General features: G+C 44.3%; 1 protein-coding gene across 2 annotated transcripts in view; it reads left to right on the forward strand.

The window, feature by feature from the left end:
- LOC116702370 (E3 ubiquitin-protein ligase SMURF2) overlaps window positions 1-13,446 on the forward strand; it is a 64,110-nt gene that overhangs the window by 17,963 nt on the left and 32,701 nt on the right. For both annotated transcript variants that reach the window (XM_032536548.1, XM_032536549.1), the window contains exon 2: window positions 13,191-13,229. In XM_032536548.1, coding sequence (XP_032392439.1) covers window positions 13,191-13,229 — 39 coding nt within the window. The remainder of the gene's footprint in view (window positions 1-13,190; window positions 13,230-13,446) is intronic.

Consider the following 13,446-nt stretch of genomic DNA (forward strand, 5'->3'; position numbering starts at 1 on the left):
TCTTAAAGAATGATTTTTTTCATTAATCCCCTAATTGTTGCATCATACTCGATCATGACCCGGCTGTCTATCTAATCAGTGTTTGTCTGTAGTCCTCCTTCACATAGCAGCATTACATGTCGATGGTTTGAAAACTCAGTTGGTTCCAGCTGCCACATGGCACCCAAAAATGAATCTGAAACTAATTGTTGGTTCCTTGACAGTTTATTCATCTTGTCTGGTTGCCCAGATATTAATGCCTGATAACAACTGGGCTTTGATGCTGCTTCATTCTCTAACCGCAGCACGTCATTTATAAATCACACCACCTCGCAGATCTCTGCTTCCCCTGAGCCTCTGGATGTGTTTCACCAGATCTCTCATCACTTTTAGTGGCAGGTGCTGAGTGTGATGTATAATGATATGTGGCTTCTCTTAGTCATGGCCTTCTAGCCGACTTATGATGAGAAGCTATGGGGGGGACATGTCTTTTCTTTCCTCTAAGTCCACTGTTTTCGTATGCTTCTGGTCACAGTGATTTGGTGCAACAGATGTCCCGGAGTGTGAGACAGGAGTTCTGGGAATCAAAAACTTTGTTTGGTTTGTGGTATTTTATGCACATTTACAGGGACTATGAGTTTCTTAATACATTTCCCTGCTGGTTTCCTCTCCACTCCTCCATTGTTGACTAGTTTGTTCTTCCTCTCACTCTACGAGAAGGAGCATGTCTTTTGAAGGCCTCCTATATTAAAAAAAAAAAAAAAAAAAAAACTTTTTGGAAAAAGAGGGGGTCGAGATTTTTCCCCTGTTTTTTGAAGTGTTCCTTTCTGTTTTCCTCTTAGTATAAAATTGTGATGCACAAGGAGATTTTGTTACTCTTTTTTTCCTTTCTAATGGTATAAATCTTGGAAAACGCAGGTTTCTTTAAAGGTATTGGAAGACTTTCCTGGCAGTTAGTAGTTCCATGATCACTCTGCCACCAGTGACTCTAGTATCTGTTTATGTGACCAGAAGGAGTCTTATCAGATTTGCATATTACATAAGTGGATTTGCTTACATATAAGAAACCTGCCAAAGCTGGGATATTGCCCAGTGTCTACAAGTCAAATTGCCTTACCGCATTTCCACAGTTAGCCTTGCACCCCATGAGGAGTCGGACTGAGTTCCTGAAATTCTACCCTGCTTACTCACTCCATTCTGCCCGACTGCAGTTAAGGGCCAAAGTCAAGTGGTGTGGACGGGTCTCTAAAAAGTAACCCACTATTGTCATGAATAGGGAAGCGCTGATGCACTGGACTACCCCCCCCCCCCCCCCCCCCCCAGGTTGCCTGGTATCAGCTTTTGATAGATAATTAAAGGTCCAGTGTGTAACGTGTTTAGATGTTCATTCTCAAAATCTGTGTTGCACGTTCACAAACTTGTCCTTTTTCATGAATATTGACCACCGCCTTCAATTCCAAGTATTTCTATTGGCTGGAAATTTTACATTTGCATTTGCATGAACTGGTGTAGACGCTCCATATTCATGCTGGATCTTGAATTACGTTAGCAGGTAAAGGACATACAGGATGTATACTGCGCCGCCTTTCACGTTTTCGCTCTCACATGATAAACTTACAGGTGCTGCTAACGCTGCTAATGGGTATCGTGGCTTCCCGGCCCCGGCAAGTTTGAAGAAGGAAACATGGAGGACCACACGTATTAAAAATCCAAATTTCAGGAACAAGAGTCTTCGTCTTTGCCGAGAAAAAGAAAAAGGATATTGAAAGAGCAAGAGACCGGCTTTTTGAAGCATGAAGGCCACCATAGCTGTAAAACGTACTTTGAACTGCGTGGTGCGAGAGAGTTGATTTGCGATTTGTGATCTCAAATATAGAAGAAGTCAGAATGTAGAAGTAGATTTCAAATCAATTGGAACTTCTTAGTGTAATGGATAATTTTTAGTTTTTTTGCATTTTCATTCTCAATGTTTTTAAGTATTGCATTAGAAAAGTCTGACGGAAACGTGAACCGATGAATTCATGACATTTTCTGAATCATCATGACATTTTCTGAATTGTACACCCCCAGATTTCGCGCACACTTGAGATTTTTCTGCCTTCATTTTCAAATTTTGCTTAAAATTCGCTTGACAATTGAATGGTAACAGGGATTGGTCGAGCAAAAATCCTCCGACAACAACAGATTGTGTTTTAACTACAGTTTTCTGCACTATTGATGTTTGGATAATCTGTCGTTGGTCTAATCCTCACGTTTTTTCAGATGCGGTTGAGATACAAACAAGAATTTGCAAAAGGGACGTGAGGGTTTTGTTCATCAGTCTCGATAGTTCCTGTTTTTTTTTTTGTGGTCGAAAAAGGCTATTGGTTAGTGGCTGAGTAGTTTGAGTGCAAAATGAATTTGGAAACCGTGCCGGATTTCCTTCCTGTGTCAGACTGAATGCCTGCCTGTCTGGGAGGTTGCCATGCATGGGAGCTCCAGCGCCCAGCTAATATCAGCCAACCCCCCCCCCCCCCCCCCCCCCCCCCTTGCTCCAGCCCCAGAGCCTACAATAGGCAGCGTTCCAGACCAGACATAATAACCCAGCATACTGTCATAAGAGATTGATTACGAGATGGCTCCGAGATTAGCAGGAGACAGTTAAAGAACAGGTTCACCAGCACAACCATCAGCACTTGTCAGTCACGAGCTCCGTTTTTTTCAAGTCCCACCGAGGTTGGGGGGTCGGGGGGGAGAGGGGGGAAAGGAAGCCTTTTGTTTATTGAAGAACAATGCTGCGTATGAGCGTGCACGGCCCCGGGCCTGGAGTCAACACAGGGCAGACAGGCAGAGGAAAGGTTGGGTCCTGGAAGAGTCGGGAGGCGCTGGGGAGGGGGTAACTGTCCCCTGAAGATGTGTCCGACTGTCTGGCGGACTGGGTCAGTGCACTGGACTGGAGGAACCAGGTGGACAGGAAGAGAGACTCAGAACGGGGTCAGTCTGAGCCAGTGAGCCTGAAGAGATTTGTTTAGGTTCACACGGCGTTATGACTTAACGCAACGAGAAGATCAGCTGATATCGGAAATGCCTCCTTCTCTCCCCCTCCTTCCTACTAGGCTGTGTGTTCCCAGACAGCTTTGACTTGGGATGGTAATGGTGGAATATTAGGCCCTTGTCTCTGTTCCCACACCCCCATTTCCTCCACCTCATAGGCTCCAGTGTAATGGTTAACCGCAGAGCAACTCTAGTCACTGTGAACCCTCTTTTCCCCCACTGTGCTCTTTTCCCGTGTGTGTGTGTGTGTGTGTGTGTGTGTGTGTGTGTGTGTGTGTGTGTGTGTGTGTGTGTGTGTGTGGTGTGTGTGTGTGTGTGTGTGTGGTGTGTGTGTGTGTGTGTGTGTGTGTGTGTGTGTGTGAGAACGCGACTCAATCACACCTAGTGTCGGACCGATAAAGGGTTTTTGAGGCTGATACTGATACAAATATTTGGTTATTTAAAAAAACGATATGCCAATATTTTGGCCGATATGTTTTTAAAGAAAAATCCAGAAACGCATTACAAAACAGATTTCCCTAACAATAGTTAATTGTAGTTATTTATAAGTTCTCACTTAAATAATGTTTTATAGTCACAACTGAACAGAGGAACATCAAAATATATTAAAGCTCTGATAAATAAAATGTATAAAAATACAAACTTAAGATACGAAACTTAAAGTCCTTTTGAACAAAAACACATTAACAAAAAAAAGAATCTGCCAACGCTCATGACATGGTTTACATGTCTGTTTTTATTTTTTAAATATTTTATCAGAATCATTTATTTGTCATTATGGAGGATTCTGATGAATGAATATTTAAATTTAAAAAAAAATTGGCCATTATAAATACCGATATATCGGGAAATGCCTAATATCGGCTCGCTGATATACCGGTCGGGCTCTAATCACAGCTGTCAATCATGACATTTCACCCCCCTTTTATAGCATCAAATATCTAATAAAAACCAAACTTATTACAAAAAATGAATCACTGAACAAACGTCAGCGTGATCAGAACTAACTGAAATGACAGAAATCGGCTCAAAATTTTATTTGACATGTACATGGATTTCCTAATTTGGACCATGTCCCATTCGCTAACATGGAGGGGGCGGGACTTATGATGTATGCTGCAGCCAGCCACCAGGGGGCGATCCAGATGCCTCGGCTTCACTTGTGCAGTCCATGCATCAAACCCCGGGCCCTATATGTCACTTTACATCAGACGAAAGTAGAGTCCCAGTTCCATCTCGTCTCAGCCAGCGATTGCTGCCATAGCAACGGCCCCTACTCTCCCTCACCCTAGACGGCACGTGACCTCTCCCTCCCCAGGTGTTTGGCTTGCGTCTGGTGGACTTCATTGATTCGACTGCACAGTAGGGCTCTTTGTGTGGCAGTCTGTGAGAAACTGGGCCCGTCCTCTCCCCACAGGTGGAACTTTAACTTCACCCCAAAGGTCTCTGCAGTCTGCCTGCACAGAGCTGCCGTTGCCACTCAGAGGAATGGATTTCTATTAAGAGACAGGCTCGGCAAATCCTGGCTGATAATCCGTTGTGTGGGGTGTTTGTTTAAGCTTTCCCCGCTGTCCTCGGGGAACGGCCCTGTTTGGGCGGAAATGTGGAAAGCCATTATGTGACTAATAAGCTGCAGTGAGCCGAGCAGCCACCGAGAGCATGCACGTCCTCATGTGAGCCTCTGCAGATTACATTTCCACTTAGTCACTGACACATTTGTCTGAGTTTTGGCTGTAAGTTTTTACAGTTTTTCAAGGTGTTTTAGCCTTTTTTTTGTGTGTGGGTGAGCTGCCCGCCATCCCCAAACACCTTACCCTTCTTCTGTGGTCTGATTTGAACTAACAATACTCAGTAGGAGAGAAGTGGGCCTTCACCCTAAAAGGTTTTGGTCATTTATCAGATAAAGGGAATATGTGTGATATGTGGTCCCTGTTTCCACTCCAATGGTTGTGTGGAAGAGCCAATGAGAGAGCGAGAAACTTTGATTGTAGCTGCATTATGGAATAATTAAACGTCTTACTTAGTGAGATATTCAGATACCTGTGCGTTTTTGTTATCAAGAGTCCATTCAGGTCTAAGAGATGTCTGGAAGTGGACGAGGCCTCTGGTGCCTGGCGTTCTTTTGTTTATTGTCTTTCATTTTAAATGTCCATGCCCGGCTCGGCGCTGCAGTCCCCGGCTGTGTGAGGCAGTGCGACCGGAATGAGAAACACAGGCGACACAGAGGAACCCTTCTCTCAGCTTTGCCTCGATACTCGCCGTCGCCATGACGACAGAGGATTTTTAGATGGGCCGAGATGCTGGGGTTTATGGCATGCTTTTTCGGAGTGTGCGTCTGTGTGTTCTCATGACAAAGAGGGAGAAAGTTTGAAGCTTACCAGGAGTCATCGCCCTGTTATTAGACCTCACCTATGACTTCTACTTTAGGCATAAAATGGATTCTGATAAAAGCAACATTGCGTAGCATTGGTATTTTTTTTAATTTTTTTTTTTTGGGGGGGGGCGTTTTCACATCTTTTTAGTTTGATGGCTTTGGTCCGATTCAGTTCATTAGTTTGTAAACTTGGATCCCCTTGGTTTGGTTTCACACATGGAAAAATCCAAGCGTACCAAAATGCGTCGCCACAAATCACGAAAGAACGTTCGATCTCCTTATTGGTCAGGTGTGTCTGGGGGCGGGAGCAAGAACGTAAATACAGGTAGAAGGGGACGGGCTCTAGCTCACCCTGTAAGAGCGTTTGCCCCATGTTGGCTGAGTCCTGCAGTGGCCCGGGTTCAGATCCGACCTGCGGCCCTTTGCTGCGTGTCTGCCCCCCCTGCCCCCCCACCCCCCACCCCCATCTCGCTCCCCCTTTCATGTCTATCCACTGTCACTACAAAAAAATAAAGGAAAATGCCCCAAGGAATAACCTTAAAGAAAAAAAAAAAAAAAAACACACACAGGAAGAAGGTCCTGTTTTCTGGGCTAGTGTGTATTTCTTGCGTCTCCGGGGTCAAACCAGCTCATTTCAGTTCAATAATCGAACATTGTTTCCGCAAGCGACGTTACCACGGCTCCCCACCGGGCCTGAAAACCTGGGAATTATTTTGATATTCGGTTACTCTATAAAGCCAGACATCTCCTCTGGTTTTAGCTTCTTTTTTCATATTTTTGGGGCTTTTTCCTTTTTTTTTATTTTTGACAGGACAAGTTAGGTGAGAAAGAGGGGGAAACTGCCACAGGTCGGATTCGAACTCTGCGTCGAGACACTAACCTCTCAGTGCATGTGCGCCTGCTCTACCTCTGATCCAACCCGGCCACAACTGGTTTCAGCTTCTTATATGTGATGATTTGCTCCTTTTGTTTTTTGGATGATTGACTGATAAAACAGTTATTTTGAAGACGTCAAATTATACTTTGGTAAATATACTATTATTGACATCGGCAATTTATTGACAAAACAACCAACTAATTAAAATAATTACTAGTTACTAGTTTACTAGTTATAATTGCTAGTTACAGCCCTACGATAGATAACATGTGAGAACACCTTAGCTGGTGATGCTAAAATTTCTTTTATATTTCCTATAAAAGCACAACTGTCCAAGTTTCATCAGATTTAGTTTCCTTAGCAACCCATTTCTGAGGTTGTGGTGCATATTGCCCCATTTCTGTGCCATGTTAATGATGTGTGAAACAGTTTGGAAAATGAGCTAAAGTGGTTTAATATTGAGGACAGGATAATATCACCATCATCACCACCCAGCTTTAATGAAATAATGATGAATTTTGTCACTCTCTTTTCGAAAGGTTCGCCCTGCAGTTCTGATTCAAGCTCTGAATGTGTCCCGTCTAACCCCTCACCTCATATTAACTCTGGCAACCCGCGCCATTATTTGGTTGCCACTCCCTGAGAACCGCGTTGTGTAGCCGTACAAACAGAAATGATGTGGTTCTAGCTGGCGTCTGCAATGAGCTTTTAATGTTTCTAGTTCTCCCAACATTTGTTTAATCTTGGGGCCGGTGTGTGTGTGTGTGTGTGTGTGTGTGTGTGTGTGTGTGTGCGTGTGCGTGTGGTGCGTGCGCTGACGTATGTGTCTCTCTTCCATTTTAAAGCACGGGGAGAGAGAGCGCATGTAATTATGTTTGTCGGTGAGCGAGCACGAGAAAGGCGGTCCGGGGTGACCAATGAAACAACAGATTTACGACGCTGCCCTGTAGGTGCAAGCTCGCCCACTTCCTTTTCTTGGGGAAGGCTTCTGTCATCACGACCCCAATTCCCATAACGACCGAAATGTTGGGGCAATTCTGTGCTGCTGGGCGGGTACAGAGGCCCCGTCTCTTCTATTAATGTCATTATATAAAACCTTTGCTTTGGGAAAGGAAAAGAAATGCCCCTCTTTATGTATGTTGGGCCTTTCAACATTACACTACCCCCCCCCCCTCCCCTGGATCAAAACATGAAGCTTCTTCTTGCATTGTTTCCCTCTTTACACTTTCCACTCTCCTGCCTGCTTGCCCTACATTAGGATCCCCCTCGCTACTCCTCCTTTGGTTTGTTTATTTCATTTAGGCTCAATTTAGAGCATTGCAGTTAGAATTAAAACCGCATCATTAGAGAGACTTACACACTGGAGGTGTGATATAAATTCAGATTTATGCATACAAAGGGAAACGAGGATGGTCTAGAGAGGAGGGAGCAGAGACCCAGAGAGAAGCTCCATCATACATAAATGAGGCCAAGCTTTCCTCACGGGTGGGGGGTAGTGGGGGGGCGGGGAGGGGGCACGGAGGCTCTTTCCAAGGGACCTAAAAAGCCAACCTGCCCCTCATGTCAGAGATCTGAGAATGCTTTGAGTCCTCAACAGAGACTTTGCTGATCGTCTCAGGGAAGCCTTTAGTTTAGCTAAAAGGAGTAGTCGTCCCGGCTCAGTTTTTGATCCTCCATCCTTTTCGTGTGGACTGGTAGGTTCACACTTGCTTCTGTAAGTGGACGCTCAAGAGTGAAAAGAGATGAATCACAGCTGAAAGACACTACTGAGTAAATAGTGAAATTAGAATACCAGCTTTAATGCAAAAGTTGGCTTGTATCCTTCATATATGGAAGTGTCTTAGGCGGTCCGGCAAAAATGCCTTTCCATTCATTTTGAATGGGAGTAGTGCATTTCAAGGGTGGTGCATGCTTCCGCGTTAAACCTACGCCGTGGCTATGTACGTGGAGGCATGAACCCTACGCTGTAGCCTGACAGCGTTGCATTTCACCCCCCCCCCCCTGGTTCTCCATAAACATGAAATCAAGGAGAGGGTTAACTTTCCTGTTACACATTTCCGACCGTTGTCAGAAAGCACAGGGGAGACACTTCGTTTCTCTCACAATGACTCTAGAGTCGCTACTCGCTCCAAAGCTAATCACCGTCACTCTCGCACCCGCTCTACCACACACTCCCCACACACTCCCTACACACACATACATGCAGGCCCCGCTATTTCTTTAAAGAGATCAACACACACACAAACGCACAAGTATTAACTTCAGGCCACTTATGTGTGTAGGATGTGGCGGAGCCTCTGAAGAACCATAAATCACGCTTTAGGCTGCGGCGGTGAAAAGTTGGGATTGATTCAGCTTTTGGAGAAGCGCAACCCGACGCCATCTCGCGGTGGCCAATCATAAACCGGAAATTCAGATTTGTCAGTCGGTTTTGAGGTGGTGTGAAAGTCTCGTACAGAAAACAGAAACTTCACTGCCTCTATCGCTGCCACTAGATATATATATCTATCTATCTATCTATCTATCTATCTATCTATCTATCTATCTATCTATCTATATATATATATATATATATATAACAATATACACACACACACACACACACACACACACACACACACAACACACACGAAACACAACTGAACTCAACTGAACTCAACTGCCCAGGAGTTTCTGTAACAAATGACTTGTTTCCTGCAACAACGAACCACAGTAGTGTTAGTCTCTTCTCTCTTTCTCCGTGAAATGAAGCTGCCTTCAAGTGCGGTCGGAAATGTCGACATCTATAAATGCCCTGACGGAGTACAACAATTGTGAATTATAAAGTCTGCTTTTGCTACATTCGGGGGGGGTGAAAGAACACAACAAGCCGTACCAGTGACCCCACCCCCCCTTGCTGCCGCAAAATTGCTTTTTGCTGCATGATGATGCTGTGATGCTGTCTCAGGAGGCACACATTGCTGTGGTAAGAGACCTTTTACTCTGGAAGGTTTTGTGTGCGTACATAAAGACGCCCATTTGGCTCTACGTATCTGTCCTTTAGAAGGTTAAGCCGGCTGAGGTGATAGAGTAGAGCTTTGCCAACCCTGATTTTTGATCTCAGTTTGCCTACAAATTACAATAAAAGGTTTTTAATCAATTGAACAAAGCTGGGTGTGTAATGAGAGCTGTATTGTTTGATTCCACTGTGTCCTGATTGCTGTCCTGGCGCTCTCCCTCCTAATTGGCTTCCCTGCAACCATTGTCTCCCTGAGTGCCCCATTCCAGCGGTTTTCAGCTGTAATCCGGCCCCTTGTATGTTTTCATACGGAGCCTATATAGGTATAATTGTAGTGTTGCCTTCCTGCTGTGTGGCTAGCCGGAGACTGCTTATGTACTCACAGGAGGGTCCTAGCTTAGTTTGGTTTAAAGGGATATTTTGGTTATTTTGAAATGGGGTTGTATGACATGCATGATACATAGTCCGTGTATTAGCCACAGTAGATGACTCGGCACGCCCGCAGTTTGGAGAAACAGACCTAACAGAGTAATCTACGGGGATGGGGGCAGCAGCAAAAATCTCTTTTAGGCATCTAAAAAAAACCAACTATAATCTGTTAAGTGTATGCTATATTTATAATATTTCCACCGTAGAACTTTTGTATTCCTGCGCAGAACCGCAACTGTTCCTCGACTGTACAGTATGACGCTGCAGATCAGCTGGTCGGCTTAGACTCTCAGCAGTTCATGGAAGAGACAACAAAGCAAATACTAATAAGCAAATAAAAATGAGTGATTATGACAACAACGAGACAATAGAGTATACAGAAGAAGAACTTTGCAAAGAGAGAGAGCGAGAGGGGGGAAAGGTCTGTCTTGGAGCAGGGTAAATATTTTAAATAAAAAATGAAGTTAGAAATATAATTTTTATTTTTCTCTGCAGGTGTCTGAAATCCGTTTAGCTGCTGCCGCCGCCCACAGCAGCACGTTGCTTAGCTCCCGTGTCGGTTCTCCTGCCTGCTCCTCCAAACTGTTGTCGTGCCGACCGCCTCCGACTGTAGCTAACACACAGACTACAGAAACGTACCTTATACAACCCCAAAATATTCAAACCATCCCTTGAAGCTGAGCTGGCCGTTGTGTGGTCCATGTCATGTCTTGCTTTGCTCTGCTTTGCTTTGTCACTTCTTTGTTCCTGTCTGGACTTGAAATGCGGGCATCTGTTGTCATCTGGACCATTGTTGTGCATTTTTATTCAGCTCGTTAAATAAAAAAATAAAAAAATGTGATCACAAAGAAGAAGAAAACAATGCTGGGTTTTGTTGCCACGTCCTTACCTTGCCTTGTATTTCCCAGTGGTTCACTGTTCTTTCTCTTCACTTCCTGCGGATTTATTGCATTGTAACTTGTAGACTGGGGAACATAGTGCTCAATGTTTCCCCTCTGAAAACACCATCAAATAACCGACTAGCTAGGTTTCCCATAATGTCCGTGTTGTCTGTGGCGTGTGGGCAGGAGCATTGTGGAAACCCAAAATGACAACAGTCACCTAGTACCTTAATGCGTCTTTTTCACCTCCATACTTATTCTTCTGTGCCTCTTAATATTAATTACGGTGTGTGTGTGTGTGTGTGTGTGTGTGTGTGTGTGTGTGTGTGTGTGTGTGTGTGTGTGTGTGTGTGTGTGTGTGTGTGTGTGTGTGTGGGGAAGAGCGCAACCAAAAGGGATGCTTGCCAGATGTTTTAGAAATGAGGTGGGTTTCACTGGAACGTAACACATTCCCAGGGATGTTTGCTGGAAAGAAATTCTTCCTCAACTGTCGGGCATGTTCTGTGTGTGTGTGTGTGTGTGTGTGCGCATATGTAGATGTTGGTGGTGAAGCTGGTAATTTGCAACTTTAATTTAGTCGACAAGGCACCCAGAAGGGTTACCCTGCTCCCTCCTCTCTGTTTCCTGGTGGGCCAAATAGTTTCAGCTCAGTCCTAAAGTGATTCAGGGTGATATTTGACATGGTGTGTGTGTGTCTGAGTATGTGAGGCATGGAGAGAGGAGGGGAGGAGGGGGGAGTGGCTGTAGATTGAATGGCTTTAGCTGCAGTCTGCCACTATGGGGTGTGTCTTTTGTCTATTTGTGTTAGCAGAGTAAAGTCTGAGCACTCTCACCTGCACATGAGCCAGGCAGGCAGAGAGAAAAAGGCACAAACAGCGACCGGATCGGGCTGCAACTACAGATTGTTTTTATTCATCAATCAATCTACACTTTATTTTCTTGATTTAATCAATGAATGGCTGAATGTCTGGTGTAAATATTAGAAAATTGTGAAAAATGTCTCTAGTTTGAAAGTGATTCACTTTACTCTCACAAGACAAAGGAAAGCAGCAAACTGTTGATGTAAAACAACAACAATATTTCAGTGATTATTTGATTATCAAAATAGACTCTCATTGAACTTTTCCATCCTGACCGGAATGACCATATTTATATTATGAAATGGGTTTATTGGTCCGGCCCACTTGACATCAAATTGGACTGTAATAAACGATACTCTTATAATGTATTTAATACATAATGTGCATTTTTTGTGAAGTTACAAACAGATTTTTTTTTTAGATCCCCTTGTTATTGAACATTTGACATAAACGACATAAAGCCTGGAAGAGCTGAAGAGCCTACAAGACACAACAGATGAATTTTATATATTAAATACAATCTTATCTCAGTAAAATGACTTATAGTCTCATCTCTATTCAAACCAATGAGTCAGCCACTGATGTCCAGACCAATTAGTCTCTGTAAATAAACATTATCACAGAAATAAGCCAAGCCCAAATTGGGTTCCCATGGGCCTGACTCAAAGGCTGGAACTGCAATTCCAGACTCCCAGGTGGTGGCTGAGCCTCCTCATCCGTCCACACATACACAGGAGGAGGGTGTAAGCGTCTCTGCCTCATCACCTTGGCAACCGCCTCCATGGCTCTCACAGTAGATCAACAGCGTCCCATCAACAGGCTGCTTTGGAAAGGAGACGGAGACAAAACATCCCCTCCTCTAGCTCCAAGGCTGAATTTTGTAATGCGTGACATCTAAAGATACAATAACTACTGTAACGCTTCAACTTCAAACCCACAGCGAAGGAGTTGCTTCCTCTGATGTTGCGGATGAGATGTTTTAATACTCAGACACAAGTTATCTTGGAACACTTTACAGATGGAGTATGTTTAGGCCCCACTGTATAGTTTACAGAGACCCGACAATTCACCCCAACAGCAAGTACTTGGTAGTCTGGAAATCCAGTAATAAAAGGCGCCCATCTTTGAGGTGCATTTGAAAATCTCACTGCATGCAATTGGAGAACACTACGACCAATCACAACAACACACGGGGTGACGTATCCAGAGCCCCATACGCTTAGCTACCAGCGGAGCTAACTGGTAGATTAAACTGCCGTCATCTGTTTAGCCCGCCTCTGGCCCCCTCTATATCAGATACACCAATGTGATTGGTGCAGCTCGGCTACAAGGGTATAGTTAATGAGCAGCATTACTCGATGCCAGAGAAAGAGAGATGTCCACGGGCACCCGGTTAGCGCAGTTGGTAGAGCGGGCGCCCATATATAGAGGTTTGCTCCACGACGCAGCGAGCCCGGGTTCAACTCCAACCTGCTGCCCTTTGCTGCATGTCCCCCCCCCCCCTCTCTCTCCCTCTCCCCTTTTTTCATCTGTCCTGTGAAAATAAAAGGCAGAAAATGCCCCCAAAAAATAATCAGATTTTGTACGAGATGGATTCATTTCCACCGAGGTTGACTGCCCATTTGTTCTCATCTGAATCCTGAAATAGACACACACACACACACACACACACACACACACAAACAATAAAATCCTGATTTACTGCTTGTGATTTTAATGTTTACATTAATTTAACCCTTGACTCTACCTTTTCTTTCAGTCCTCTGCGCCAAAAACCTGGTGAAGAAGGACTTTTTCCGTAAGTATCACAGCCATAAAAGATAAACTGGGTATATAATATTTTCACTGCAAAGATCTTTTGAGATTGAGAAACGTGGGCCAATAAAGTGTTTTTAAGTGCCGACAGCCTTCAACTGGTGTCTAGGCATTTAGCTTTTTCAACAGATGTGGATGGTTTACTACCTATCTCCTTGTCCATGTCGTTCACATAGTGCCCCCATCACTTTAAACATCAA

The sequence above is a fragment of the Etheostoma spectabile genome, chromosome 15, assembly GCF_008692095.1.
Source record: "Etheostoma spectabile isolate EspeVRDwgs_2016 chromosome 15, UIUC_Espe_1.0, whole genome shotgun sequence".
NCBI lineage: Eukaryota > Metazoa > Chordata > Actinopteri > Perciformes > Percidae > Etheostoma > Etheostoma spectabile.